Source organism: Coregonus clupeaformis, chromosome 10 (genome assembly GCF_020615455.1).
Source record: "Coregonus clupeaformis isolate EN_2021a chromosome 10, ASM2061545v1, whole genome shotgun sequence".
NCBI classification, from domain to species: domain Eukaryota; kingdom Metazoa; phylum Chordata; class Actinopteri; order Salmoniformes; family Salmonidae; genus Coregonus; species Coregonus clupeaformis.
In genome coordinates, this window is record NC_059201.1 from 31,735,576 (window position 1) to 31,749,595 (window position 14,020).

Below are 14,020 nucleotides of genomic sequence, written 5' to 3' on the forward strand. Positions count from 1 at the left end.
TGGATGACATTGGCTGGACAAGTGAGAACTATTCAGCACCCTCCATTATAGTGTTGTTTTGGGACAAAATGCCTGGCAATGTGTCATCATAAGGTATTATGTGGTTTGTTTACCAACTGTGTGTAGGATTTATCCACACAAAGATTGATTTTATAAATGACACATGGTGTCTGGTGCTGCAGAGAAAAGCCCATATGGTTCAGTAACTTTCCAACATCCAGTAACCCTCCTTTTGAATCTAATGATTGTCTCTTCTTAAAATTCAGCACATGCAGCCATTAACATCATGTAACATCTGTATCTTTCAGATCCCTCAGATTAGTTATGCGTCCACGGCTCCAGAGCTGAGTGACAAAAGCCGTTATGAGTTCTTCTCCCGTGTGGTCCCTCCTGACTCCTACCAGGCCCAGGCCATGGTGGACATCGTCAAGGCTATGGGGTGGAACTACGTATCTACACTGGCCTCAGAAGGAAACTACGGAGAGAGCGGCGTCGATGCCTTCCTCCAGATATCTCGAGAGGCAGGTTTGTACTGAATTTAGTGGTAAATTGACATTTTCTGATGTAGCCTAACCATGGCCACCATGGTGTTGCAGTTGATGGTACTGTATTGGGAGGATTTGATGTCCAATGGAGGAGCCACCTTGATGGTTTGGATCTTGTCTTTCTTCTCCCTTTATTCAGGAGGTCTATGCATCGCCCAATCCATCAAAATCCCTCGAGAGCCCAAACCAGGGGGCTTTGATAAGATCATCAAGAGACTAATGGAGACCTCTAATGCTCGTGGTGTCATCATCTTTGCCAATGAGGACGACATCAGGTGAGTGGTAACCTAGTAGTAACTTCTCCTTTCCTTTCCTTTCCCTAGGAACATTGTCATATAACCACCATGCTACTTGTTCTCTAAGCACTACAGTACCAAGTTCCTATAGACTCTAGAGCAAATAAAGGACCAGCGTGCTAATGCCTTACCACCACTTCTCACAGACGTGTCTTAGAGGCAGCAAAGAAGGCCAACCTGACGGGTCACTTCCTTTTTGTGGGCTCTGACAGCTGGGGGGCCAAGAGCTCTCCCATCCTGGACCAGGAGGATGTGGCTGAGGGGGCTGTCACCATCCTCCCCAAGAGGGCCTCCATTGACGGTAAGGAAAACATATGGAAAAGGTATTGCAGAGATACATTATATTTTGGTTTTCAGTATGACTATAACTTCAGTGGGTGATGGGGAAAGTCTGGGAAAGTCTTAAACATATGGTGATAATGATGCTCTGTTTGTCCTCTGTTGGTTCTTTGCCCAGGGTTCGACAACTACTTCACCTCGAGATCTCTGGAAAACAACAGAAGGAACATCTGGTTTGCTGAATACTGGGAGGACGACTTCAAATGTAAACTGACTCGACCAGGTATCAAGTACGACCTTGGTAGGAGAAAATGTACAGGTAAGAGAAGAGGTTATTTCTGACATATTTTAATTGTTTATATCTCACATAAGCAGATTTATTTATAGGCTACACTGGCTTTAACCATTGTATGCCACCCTTTATCCCTTCTTCAGGTGAAGAGAGAATCGCTCAGGAATCTCAGTACGAGCAGGAAGGGAAGGTACAGTTTGTGATCGACGCGGTGTATGTCATGGCCCATGCCTTACACAGCATGCACCTGGACCTCTGTCCGGCCTCCATGGGCGTCTGTGAGAAGATGGACCCGGTGGAAGGGAGTCAGCTGCTCCAATACATTCGCTCTGTCAACTTTAATGGTGAGTTGGAAATGTAGAGACCAGGGGTCATTAAAGGTCCAATGCAGCCGTTTTTATCGCAATATAAAATAATTTCTGGATAACAATTAAGTACAAAAATTGCTTCTTAGCAAAGGGCAATTTCTCAAGCACAAATTTAGCTAAGACTGTCTGGGAGTGGTTTAAGTTGTCTATTAACTAATATCCTGCATGATGATCTCACCATGGAAGGCCAAAAACTCCATCCCACCAAAACAGGCAGACATTTCAGGCAGGCGGTAATTTCAAACAGCTCTTAGGGTCTTGAGGGATTCCATTGGAGCAGCAGTCAATCAGGTCTTGGAACATTCAATAGACTTTGTTTAAATCAAGTTTGAAAAAACATTTTCCATCCTGACTTTTCTTTTTATTGTTGCTGTCAAATCAGAAAATACTCTTGATCATTTAAATGATACAAAGATTGGCTAGAAAGTGTATAGAGAAAATGCACAAACCAGTTGAATCAACGCTGTTTCAACATAATTTGTCAGCATATTGTGACGTGGAATCTACGTGGAAAATACATTTGATTTGAAAAAAGTAATCAACTGTTGTTTTGAGGGTGAAATTTCAACCACAGTATTGTGTCATCATGGTAACAAATGTTCAACATAGACAAACCTTGTATAAAATACACTACATGACCAAAAGTATGTGGACACTTGTTCGTCAAACATCTCATTCCAAAATCATGGGCATTAATATGGAGTTATCCCCCCTTTGCTGCTATAACAGCCTCCACTCTTCTGGGAAGGCTTTCTACTAGATGTTGGAACATTGGTTGCTGGTTATTTATAAAACCCTCTTAGGCCTCACTCACCCCTATCTGAGATAGCTACTGCAGCCCTCATCCTCCACATACAACACCCGTTCTGTCAGTCACATTCTGTTAAAGGTCCCCAAAGCACACACATCCTTGTGTTGCTCCTCTTTTCAGTTCGCTGGAGCTAGCGACTGGAACGAGCTGCAAAAAACACTCAAACTGGACAGTTTTATCTCCATCTCTTCATTCAAAGACTCAATCATGGACACTCTTACTGACACTTGTCTCTATCTTCTTGCCTTTGTGCTGTTCTCTGTGCCCAATAATGTTTGTAGCATGTTTTGTGCTGCTACCATGTTGTGCTGCTGCCATGTTGTGTTGCTACCATATTATTGTCATGTGGTGTTGCTACCATGTTGTGTTGTCATGTGTTGCTGCCATGCTATGTTGTTGTCTTAGGTCTCTCTTTATGTAGTGTTGTGGTGTCTCTCTTGTCATGATATGTGTTTTGTCCTATATTTTTATCTTTAATCCCAGTCCCCGTCACCGCAGGAGGCCTTTTGCCTTTTGGTAGGCTGTCATTGTAAATAAGAATTTGTTCTTAACTGACTTGCCTAGTTAAAAAAAGGTGAAATAAAAATTGCTGTGGGGACTTGTTTCCATTCAGCCACGAGCATTAGTGAGGTCGGGCACTGATGTTGGGTGATTAGGCCTGGCTCGCAGTCGGTGTTCCAATTCATCCCAAAGGTGTTCGATGGGGTTGAGGTCAGGGCTCTGTGCAGGCCAGTCAAGTTCTTCCACACCGATCTTGACAAACCATTTCTGTATGGACTTCGCTTTGTGCAGGGGGGCATTGTCGTACTGAAACAGGAAAGGGCCTTCCCCAAACTCTTGCCACAAAGTTGGAAGCACAGAATCATTTAGAATGTCATTGTATGCTGTAGCCTAGTCCGAACCATGAAAAACAGCCCCAGACCATTATTCCTCCTCCACCAAACTGGCACTATACACTGCGGCAGGTAGCGTTCTCCTGGCATCCGCCAAACCCAGATTCGTCCGTTGGACTGCCAGGTGGTGAAGCGTGATTCATCACTCCAGAGAACGCGTTTCCACTGCTCCAGAGTCCAATGGTGGCGAGCTTTACACCACTCCAGCCAACGCTTGGCATTCCGCATGGTGATCTTAGGCTTGTGTGCGGCTGCTCAGCCATGGAAACCCATTTCATGAAACTCGCGACGAACAGTTATTGTGCTGACGTTACTTTCAGAGGCAGTTTGGAACTCGGTAGGGAGTGTTGCAAGCGAGGACAGACGATTTGCGCTTCAGCACTCGGCGGTCCGGTTCTGTGAGCTTGTGTGGCCTACCACTTTGTGGCTGAGCTGTTGTTGCTCCTAGACGTTTCCACTTCACAATAACAGCACTTATCGAGGCAGCTCTAGCAGGGCAGAAATTTGACGAACTGACTTGTTGGAAAGGTGGAATTGTATGACGGTGCCATGTTGAAAGTCACTGAGCTCTTCAGTAAGGCCATTCTACTGCCAGTGGTGTAAAGTACTTAAGTCAAAAATACTTGAAAGTACTACTTAAGTCGTTTTTGGGGGTATCTGTACTTTACTTTACTATATAAGGAAATTATGTACTTTTTACTCCATACATTTTCCCTGACACCCAAAAGTACTCGTTACATTTTGAATGCTTAACAGGACAGGAAAATGGTCAAATTTACGTACTTATGAAGAGAACATCCCTACTGCCTCTTATCTGGCGTACTCACTAAACACAAATACTTAGTTTGTAAATTATATCTGAGTGTTGGAGTGTGCCCCTGGCTATCCGTAAGTTTTAAAAACAAGAAAATGGTGCGGTCTCGGTTTGCTTAATATAAGGAATTTGAAATGATTTACAGGATACTTCTACTTTTACTTTTGATACCTAAGCATATTTTAGCAATTACATTTACTTTTGATACTTAGGTATATTTAAAACCAAATGCTTTTAGACTTTTACTCAAGTAGCATTTTACTGGGTGACTTTCACTTTTAATTCAGGCATTTTCTATTAAGGTATCTTTACTTTTACTCAAGTATGAACATTTTGTACTTTTTCCACCACTGTCTACTGACAATGTTTGTCTATGGAGATTGCATGGCTGTGTGCTCGGTTTTATACACCTGTCAGCAACGGGTGTGGCTGAAATAACCGAATCCACTAATTTGAAGGGGTGTCGACATACTTTTGTATATATAGTGCATGTTGAATTTGTACCTTTGAAACAACGTCAGTCCTCAACGTTATGTCCACGATCAGAGAAAAAACAATAGGCTGGGCAGCACCTTCTACTGGAGAGTTGATCTATCCATTTCGTCTCCCATCCAGCGTTTTAACCAAGCCCTGCTTACCTTTGATATTTGTCACTGACTACTACCAATGTGTTGTCGTGAGAATGAATATTGAGCGATCTCGTAATAACTAAATAGATTCACTGTTGCTATCGAAGTCATTTCACAGGGTACGTTTAACAGAGCAAATGTAATGTACGCCTAACCACACTTTATAAATCATATACTGTATAATCAATTACGCTATTTAGGCCTATATACATTTGTGAAGTCATCAACAGCTATTGTTTCAATTCAACCTAGAATTCAACTAAAAATAGACAATATATATAGGCCCTAAGGTTTCAAACTTTGGTTGATTTCAAATGTAATCTTCAAGTTAATAATTAATATGTTGGATTCACATCTTCATCTCAACCAAAAATCTAAGTTAAAGAATAAGACTAAATCAAATAAACTTTAAATGCACTTTAAATAATTTGATTTGATTTAGTCCTATTCTTTCACTTAGATTTTTGGTTGATATGGAGACATGAATCCGACAAGCTGGAACTAAAGCCAGACTAAATCCGTGGCACAAAAGATACATCTCCTTTAAATGTTGATATTTTGATGTGTAGACAACCAAACACAATTCAATATCACTTTTGCAATACAATAAATAGCCTATTAACTTGTCGACAAACAAATCATATGTTGGATTCACGTCTCCAACTAAACTCAAAAAATGAGTTAAAGAATAGGATTAGGATTAATCTGTGCAGAATCTTGAATGGCATTGATTACTTGCACTATGTACTTTTAATGTAATATGTAACATTTAATGTAACATTTAGTTGTGCTATTAGATAAAGCACAGTGATATAATACAAAATATCTGACATTGTATTCCCATTATAGACCTTTCTTGCAGTCAAATGACCAAATCGCCCTCTAGTGGCCTCATGGGTGGAATGTTTTCATAATTTCATAATTAATCAACATTATTTAAAAAAAACGCTGAAAATCCGGTGTTTCTATGTCAAACTGTTTTGTTATATTTTAGTGTTCTGTGATTTATATAACATGTAATATTGGGATTGACATGGTACAAGTGACTTATTTTTTGTAAGCCCATAACCATATGTGTGAGGTGTATACGTTTGTTTCAAAGTAGATTTGTTTAAGACTACCAAGAAACACTCTGTGTGACCCTGATTTAGCACACTGCAGTAAAAAAATTAACTTTGCTGTGCTTTTAAATGGTTGAAAGCGCAGTGATAACACATTTAGATGACAACTAAACCAACATTCAGACATTGTTTTTCCATTGTAATTTGGTTGTGCTTTAAGATGGTTGAAAGCATAGTGATAACACATTGGGAATTCAACAACCTTCTGGCTGTCTTTCTCAGTGGGTGAATAAATGTTGAAATCTCATTGATCAACTTCTCAACCAAATATTACCCAAATTGCCACATTGAAATAACATGGTGTGCCCAGTGCGTGGTTTCATGAAGCCTTTTCCACTCCTGGTTCCCATCACGTCCCATGGGTTAAAGAGAGGAGTGTGGAGGGAGTTCAGTCTGAAGACAGCACTGCACTCTGCATTAGCCTTGGGATCTCTGCTAATGTACTAAGCCACAGTACACAGCACATCCCTTCAATGCACTCTTCTTCCCCAGGGCTGCCTCTCTTCTTTCTTCATACACAAGACACACTCCTCTTTTTAGCTCCATCTTTCATAAAAAAAGTATTTTCTCTGTCACTGTTTGGAGTCCAAGGAGCTTTCTATGAAAGCATAGCTATTTCCTTTTCCCTCTTAGTGGATGACCTTTGTTTGTATAGAAAGCCCTCTCTGATTGAATGCCTGAACGGAACAGGCATGAACAAGCTATAGTGTTAAGGCAACAGACCAGAGAGTACAGAAATAATAGCATCATGTATGGAAAATAACCCTCAGCAGGAAGAATCTTATGCTCAGCTTTGCCCTGGTTGCATAAGACATGAGTCTTATAGGTTCACCTCCTCAATTGTTACATTTTTATTTGGTCAAAGGTAAAGGCATTGCACCAGGGAACACTACTGACCCTCTACAGTGCATACAATATACTGCCCAATACTGGGTAGCCCTGTTTAAAATCCTTGCTCCTCTATCCAAAAGGCAGTGCAGGGACTGGGGTCATGTTCAATGAGAATGGAGATGCTCCTGGTCGCTATGACATCTTCCAGTTCCAGCTCTCCAACACCACCAACCCTGGCTACCGGTGTATTGGCCAGTGGACAAACCATCTGCGACTCAATGTAAACATTTGTTTTGGCTTATTTCATTTAGCTACAGTAACTTCGGAAAGTATTCAGACCCTTTGACTTTTTTCACATTTTGTTAGGTTATAGCCTTATTCTAAAATTCATTAAATTGTTTTTTTTGCTCATCAATCTCCACACAATACCCCATAATGACAAAGCAAAAACAGGTTTCTATAAATGTTTGCTAATTCATAGAAACACTGAAATATTACATTTACATAAGTATTCAGACCCTTTATTCAGTACTTTGTTGAAGCACCTTTGGCAGCAATTACAGCCTTGAGTCTTCTTGGGTATGACGCTACAAGCTTGACACACCTGTATTTGGGGAGTTTCTCCAATTCCAAACTGTCATGTTGGATGGGGAGCGTTGCTGCACAGCTATTTTCAGATCTCTCCAGAGATGTTCGATCGGGTTCAAGTCCAGGCTCTGGCTGGGCCACTCAAGGACATTCAGAGACTTGTCCCGAAGCCACTCCTGCGTTGTCTTGGCTGTGTGCTTAGGGTCGTTGTCCTTTTGGAAGGTGAACTTTACCCCAGTCTGAGGTCCTGAGCGCTGTGGAGCAGGTTTTCATCAAGGAAATCTCTGTACTTTGCTCCGTTCATCTTTGCCTCAATCTTGACTAGTCTCCCAGTCCCTGCCGCTGAAAAACATCCCCACAGCATGATGCTGCCACCACCATGCTTCACCGTAGGGATGGTGCCAGGTTTCTTCCAGACATGACGCTTGGCATTCAGGCCAAAGAGTTCAATCTTGGTTTCATCAGACCAGATCATCTTTTTTCTCATGATCTGAGAGTCTTTAGGTGCCTTTTGGTAAACTCCAAGCAGGCCACTCCACCATAAAGGCCTGATTGGTTGAATGCTGCAGAGATGGTTGTCCTTCTGGAAGGTTCTCCCATCTCCACAGAGGAACTCTAGAGCTCTGTCAGAGTGACCATTAGGTTCTTGGTCACCTCCATGACCAAGGCCCTTCTCCCACGATTGCTCAGTTTGGCCGGGCAGCCAGCTCTAGGAAGAGTCTTGGTGGTTCCAAACTTCGTCCATTTAAGAATGATGGAGGCCACTGTGTTCTTGGGGAGTTTCAATGCTGCAGAAATGTTTTGGTACCCTTCCCCAGATCTGTGCCTTGACACAATCCTGTCTCGGAGCTCTACGGACAATTCCTTCGACCTCATGGCTTGGTTTTTGCTCTGACATGTACTGTCAACTGTGGGACCTTATATAAACAGGTGTGTGCCTTTCCAAATCATGTCCAATCAATTGAAATCACCACAGGTGGACTCCAATCAAGTTGTAGAAACATCTCAAGGATGATCAATGGAAACAGGATGCACCTGAGCTCAATTTCGAGTCTCATAGCAAACGGTCTGAATACTTATGTAAATAAGGTAGTTCTGTTTTTTATTTTTAATACATTTGCAAAACTTTATAAAAACCTGTTTTTGCTTTGTCATTATGGGGTATTGTGTGTAGATTGCTGAGGATTTGTTTTTAATTGAATCAATTGTAGAATAAGGCTGTAATGTAACAAAATGTGGAAAAAGTCAAGGGGTCTGAATACTTTCCGAAGGTACTGTATGTTGATGTTCACTTTATCAGTGTTGCTATCACTTGATGTTCTTCAGCATTGTTTCTGTCTCTGTCTCTGTTTCTGTCTCTGTTTCTGTGGAAGGTTGAGGAGATGCAGTGGTCGGGTGGGGACAGTGCAGTCCCTGACTCAGTGTGCAGTTTCCCCTGTGAGCTAGGAGAGAGGAAGAAGATGGTGAAGGGTGTGCCCTGCTGTTGGCACTGCGAGCTGTGTGATGGATATCAGTACCAGCTGGATGAGCTAAACTGTGACATGTGTCCCTTCGACATGCGTCCCATGTCAAACCGGACAGGCTGCCGGTCCACACCCATTATCAAGCTGGAGTGGAGCTCCCCCTGGGCCATCATCCCTGTGTTCCTGGCTGTCTTGGGCATCCTAGCCACCTCTGGATGCATCATCACCTTCATCCGCTTTAACGACTCCCCCATCGTCCGGGCCTCTGGCCGGGAGCTCAGCTACGTTCTCCTGACAGGCATCTTCCTCATCTACCTCATCACCTTCCTCATGATCGCAGAGCCCAGCGCCCCAGTGTGTGCATTCCGCAGGCTGCTGCTGGGCCTGGGCATGTGTATTACCTACTCAGCTATGCTCACCAAGACCAACCGCATTTACCGTATCTTTGAGCAGGGCAAGAAAGCAGTCACGCCACCTCCGTTCATCAGCCCTGCTTCTCAGCTGATCATCACCTTTATACTCATTGGAGTGCAGGTGAGTGGGTTTCTGCCTCTCTCCTACTGCATGTGTTGAAAACGAGGCAGTAATACAACAGTGTTTTGTTAAAGACACAGGAAATGGTGTCTGGAATGGTATACAGTAGAATTAGCTCGAACTGCTGAACCATGGGCCACATCAATCTTTTTCTAATTCTCTGTATATTCATAGTTACTTGGAGTTTTCATCTGGTTCGGAGTGGTGCCCCCACACACCATCATAGACTATGAGGAGCAGCGCCCGCCCAACCCAGAGTTTGCACGTGGGGTCCTGAAATGTGACATGTCCGACCTGGCCCTTGTCCTCTGCTTGAGCTACAGTATCGTGCTGATGGTGACCTGCACTGTGTACGCCATCAAGAGCAGAGGGGTGCCGGAGACCTTCAATGAGGCCAAACCCATTGGCTTCACCATGTACACCACCTGCATCGTGTGGCTGGCCTTTGTGCCCATCTTCTTTGGCACAGCCCAGTCTACTGAGAAGGTTTGAAATTCAATGTTATATTTATATAATTGCTGGTATTTAAACTTCATTTTTGATGTGCTTTAAAAAACAACAACCCTAGAACTATGTTTTCTACAATAAGTTCTAGAGGTAACTTCTCTATTGAAGAACTGTCAACACTGTTATCAAATGCTAGTTTGTTACCTGTCATATCAGATTTTTTCCATGAGGCACTCACAGTATGTTCAGCATCCTCTTCATTGAATGACAGATGCCAATTTAGCTTGTGGCTTATTTCTATGCTTACAAAGCAGTGGAACAATGGTCAGGATTTAAAAGATGGAAGTATATTCAGACTAGTAGGGTGTGTTATTAAGAGGCAGTCAACCTGAAATGATCCAACCCCCAGGTGATTTAAAAGTATTTTACCCTCCGCAAATGGAAATGAAATTAATAAAAGAGGGGGGAACTCAGAAATGAGGTCAGATGAGCTCAGGGACAAAATGGGTCTCTGAGAGACAAGAAATACCCTGTACATGCTATTCAATTACACAGTTACTCATAGCTTAGAACGTCTAAATATAGCATCAATAACATTTAGTTGTCAGATCGCATTAGTTGGAGACAGTATTATAGCAGTACAATAACAATGAAGCAATGTTATTAGATAGGAATGCAGGGGTATTGATGCAACAGATTTTGAGAGGTACTCAGAAAAGTGTCAACAATTGCAGGCTGATCAATAGGGAAGTGAGAATGGAAGGTGTTAGATTCTGGAGAGCACGGCAAACTTAGGGTTGGCTATGTTTTTACATTTTCTACTGACTTGCTTCAATGTGTGTTGTTTTGGTGTGGATGGTTGACTTGATTGCTGATGCACATGATAAGAAAAGATACCTATCTGGTCTGGATTGCCTTTGGGTCTCATTAGAACTGCTCTTTGTCATATTTCAATGCCACTTAGTTGCTGAGCCATACTGTACCTAGCACTAGCCTGGGGTCAGTGATGTCTTTAATATGAACAAATTTGAACGGTGCTCCCTGGTCATCCATGCGTTGCCACATCAGTGCTGGCCAGGTTATTGAGAGCCAATAAAAACCATGACAAAGAAGAGGACAGAGAATATAGAAATAAAAAGAAAAGTGGGTTATCCCCTCAGGATATTGTGCCATGTAGCTATTTCTTAATTCATGAGGTGTATTGCTTTTGAATTGTTAGTGCATCGGACTCAGACCACAAGTCTGTTCTCATTCTTGTTGTTGCCAGACTGACAACAGAGGAACACCAAGATGAATAGGCAAAAGGCCCATGAATAGAGCACCACTCCTCAGTGTTTATAGTTACTGGGTTATAAATAATTCATCCTAGGCTAAAAACACACCCGTCTCCTGAACATTCAGATGAAGAAACAACGTCTGTATGCTGTGTACCTCTGAGATTTCACATTATATAGCTTCTTCTTACATATTATATTAGTTAGCCATAATAAAGGTGTCATGGGGATTGCCATGGAAAATGGAATGTACAAGTTTACTGTATTCTCAGCATATCCTCAGAATACTATATACTCATTCTCAGGTTATTCTCTGATTTAATATAATGAATTATAGGCATAGGATAGATTTATTTTAAAGAAAATTAATATTTTGAGTTGTGAATGCAACACATGCAATTCACATAGTACCTAGCCAGGCAATCCAAACCCTATTGTAAAATGTCTAGGTTTATACTGAGGTATTTATTGTTAACTTTCACCCTGCCTTCTATCTGCTCTAGATGTTCATCCAGACCACCACCCTGACGGTGTCCATGAGCCTGAGTGCCACTGTGTCCCTGGGCATGTTGTACATCCCTAAGGTCTATGTCATCATCTTCCACCCAGAGCAGAATGTGCAGAAACGCAAGCGCAGCTTCAAGGCTGTGGCTTCCGCAGTGACCACACAACTCTCCCAGAAAGAAGACAAGCAGAACGGAGAGTCCAAAAGTAGCGCCATAGTCCCTGACAGATCACAGTGAGTAAAGCTGAGATGGTGTCCAGTCTGAACTCTTAGAAAAAAGGTAGAACCCTTGGAACCCAAAAGGGTTCTACCTGGAACCGAAAGGGTTCCACCTGGAACCAAAAAGGTTAACTACCTGTCACCAATAATGGTTTTCCAATGGGGACAACCGAATAACTTTTTTCTAAGAGTATGTCCACTGATCCTTCACTTGTGTTACTGTATGTATTCACAATGACATAGAAACAGATTAGTGTTCATTTATCACTAAGACAATAGTAATTGTCTCTCTCTTCAATCACTTTAGATAACCCAGCAGGAAACCAGAGATGAATACGACACCTGGCGCCTAACAGATGACAGCTTAGCATGGTCTCTCTTGGCAAAGCACAGCTTTTGATCAATGGTGAAGGCTACAATGTCACATGGGTGGGACGGCAATACAATAAAAAGGATGCTAACTTTTCTGTCATTCTAAATAAACACTGACTGACTTGCAACAAGTGCTGTGACCTGACTGTAAGTGGAACAGTTGATGCATTGGATCATCCTCCTGGATCATCCTGATTCCTGAACAGAACACAATGAACATTGTAGACAGCTTTGCCAGATTTCAGGACACAGTGTCTCCTTTTACAGTAGGATATCTCAAATCGACCATGGCAATGAATTGGTCTTCTTTGATTTCTCTCCTCAGGACAATTATTTGGATCAATAGTTGATAAAATGATAAACCTTTTCCCGACTGGTTGATCCAAAGTAGGATCTTTAGAATACAATGAAGCTTTGCTTGCTTGATTTATCAGCACTGCATGGGTTGTGTGTTTGTGTGTACATTATATGTATGTTTCCATAGTATTGTGTGTGTGAGTGTTACGACTTTGACTCGTTCTTTTTTACTGATTACACTGGAAGGAACTAGCTTTTCTATACACCACTAAATCCTGGAATAAGTGTAGGGTTCTTGGAGGACATACTGTTAAAGAGAGAAACAATTGTAGGGAATTCTGATTACTGACATCAAACCTCATGTAAGGGACTATTTTAATATTATAACATCTACAGGAAATGCTTTGGTTCAGTTTGGTGTTAATTGCTTTAGCAGTAATGACTTGTATATGCTGCTGCAGTCTCTCTAAACAGGAAACCAGTGATTCTGAACAGGATATTGTGTTCTGTAAGGCACCTGAATCACAACAACGTATGGTAGACACTACACAACAATGTATGGCATTTCCCTAGATTGTTCCAAATCTCTTTACAGTGCTGCTGGGGTTGCAATTGTGAGAACAGTTTATGGTAATACTAGATTTCACTGAGAATATCACTGGGAATATAATTTGTGTTTCCAATGCTGGTTTCAGCATCAATGACTACTTTTGTTTGTCAATATTGTGCCATAAAATCACAGGTTTGTGGTATCAAAATGTATGGAAATGTTACAAGTTTCCCTTAATTTAAATTATATAGTAGTGATTTTATTTTATATAAACCTATTTGTAAATGAATATTGTGGCACCATAATGGTCCACAAAATCACACTAGCCCAGTTAAGGTCACATTCCTAGCAGTCCTAGATCACAGAACGCATGCGTGTAGCATTCACTCTGTGCTGAGGGGTACTGCGTTTCTATCTTGTGAGTTCTAACGCCATGCAGTGGTGGTGGTTCAGTTGGCAACATTAAGTTATTGGCAGTAAGATTATTATTTTTTGCTCAGGTTTTCAGGGAGAAAGCTGTTTGAAAAAAATTCAAATAATTGTTATTTAGATAGGTATTTATTTATTTTAAAATACTGTTATATATATAGGCCCACGTGGCGCAGCGGTCTAAGGCACTGCATTGCAGTGACCGGGAGTCCCATAGGGCGGCGCACAATTGGCCCAGCATCGTTCGGGTTACGGGGGCTTTACTTGGCTCATCGCACGCTCTAGCGACTCCTTGTGGCGGGACGGGCGCCTGCAGGCTGACTGGTCGTCCGTTGAACGGTGTTTCCTCTGACATTGGTGCGGCTGGCTTCCGGGTTAAGCAGGTGGGTGTTAAGAAGCGCGGTTTGGCGGGTCATGTTTCGGAGGACGAATGACTCGACCTTCGCCAGTTGGGGAGTTGCAC

At 42.1% G+C, this 14,020-nt stretch overlaps 1 protein-coding gene across 4 annotated transcripts in view; it reads left to right on the forward strand.

The window, feature by feature from the left end:
* Positions 1-13,729, forward strand: part of LOC121575021 (metabotropic glutamate receptor 6-like) — a 24,701-nt gene extending 10,972 nt beyond the window's left edge. For 2 of the 4 annotated variants that reach the window (XM_041887787.2, XM_041887788.2), the window contains exons 3-12: positions 309-525; positions 685-820; positions 988-1,142; positions 1,299-1,439; positions 1,556-1,756; positions 7,020-7,159; positions 8,841-9,464; positions 9,639-9,950; positions 11,689-11,924; positions 12,217-13,729. In XM_041887787.2, coding sequence (XP_041743721.1) covers positions 309-525; positions 685-820; positions 988-1,142; positions 1,299-1,439; positions 1,556-1,756; positions 7,020-7,159; positions 8,841-9,464; positions 9,639-9,950; positions 11,689-11,924; positions 12,217-12,220 — 2,166 coding nt within the window. In that variant the 3' untranslated portion in view covers positions 12,221-13,729. The remainder of the gene's footprint in view (positions 1-308; positions 526-684; positions 821-987; positions 1,143-1,298; positions 1,440-1,555; positions 1,757-7,019; positions 7,160-8,840; positions 9,465-9,638; positions 9,951-11,688; positions 11,925-12,216) is intronic. The other 2 variants (XM_041887790.2, XM_041887789.2) reach the window with 2 other exon arrangements.
* Positions 13,730-14,020: the final 291 nt, after the last annotated feature.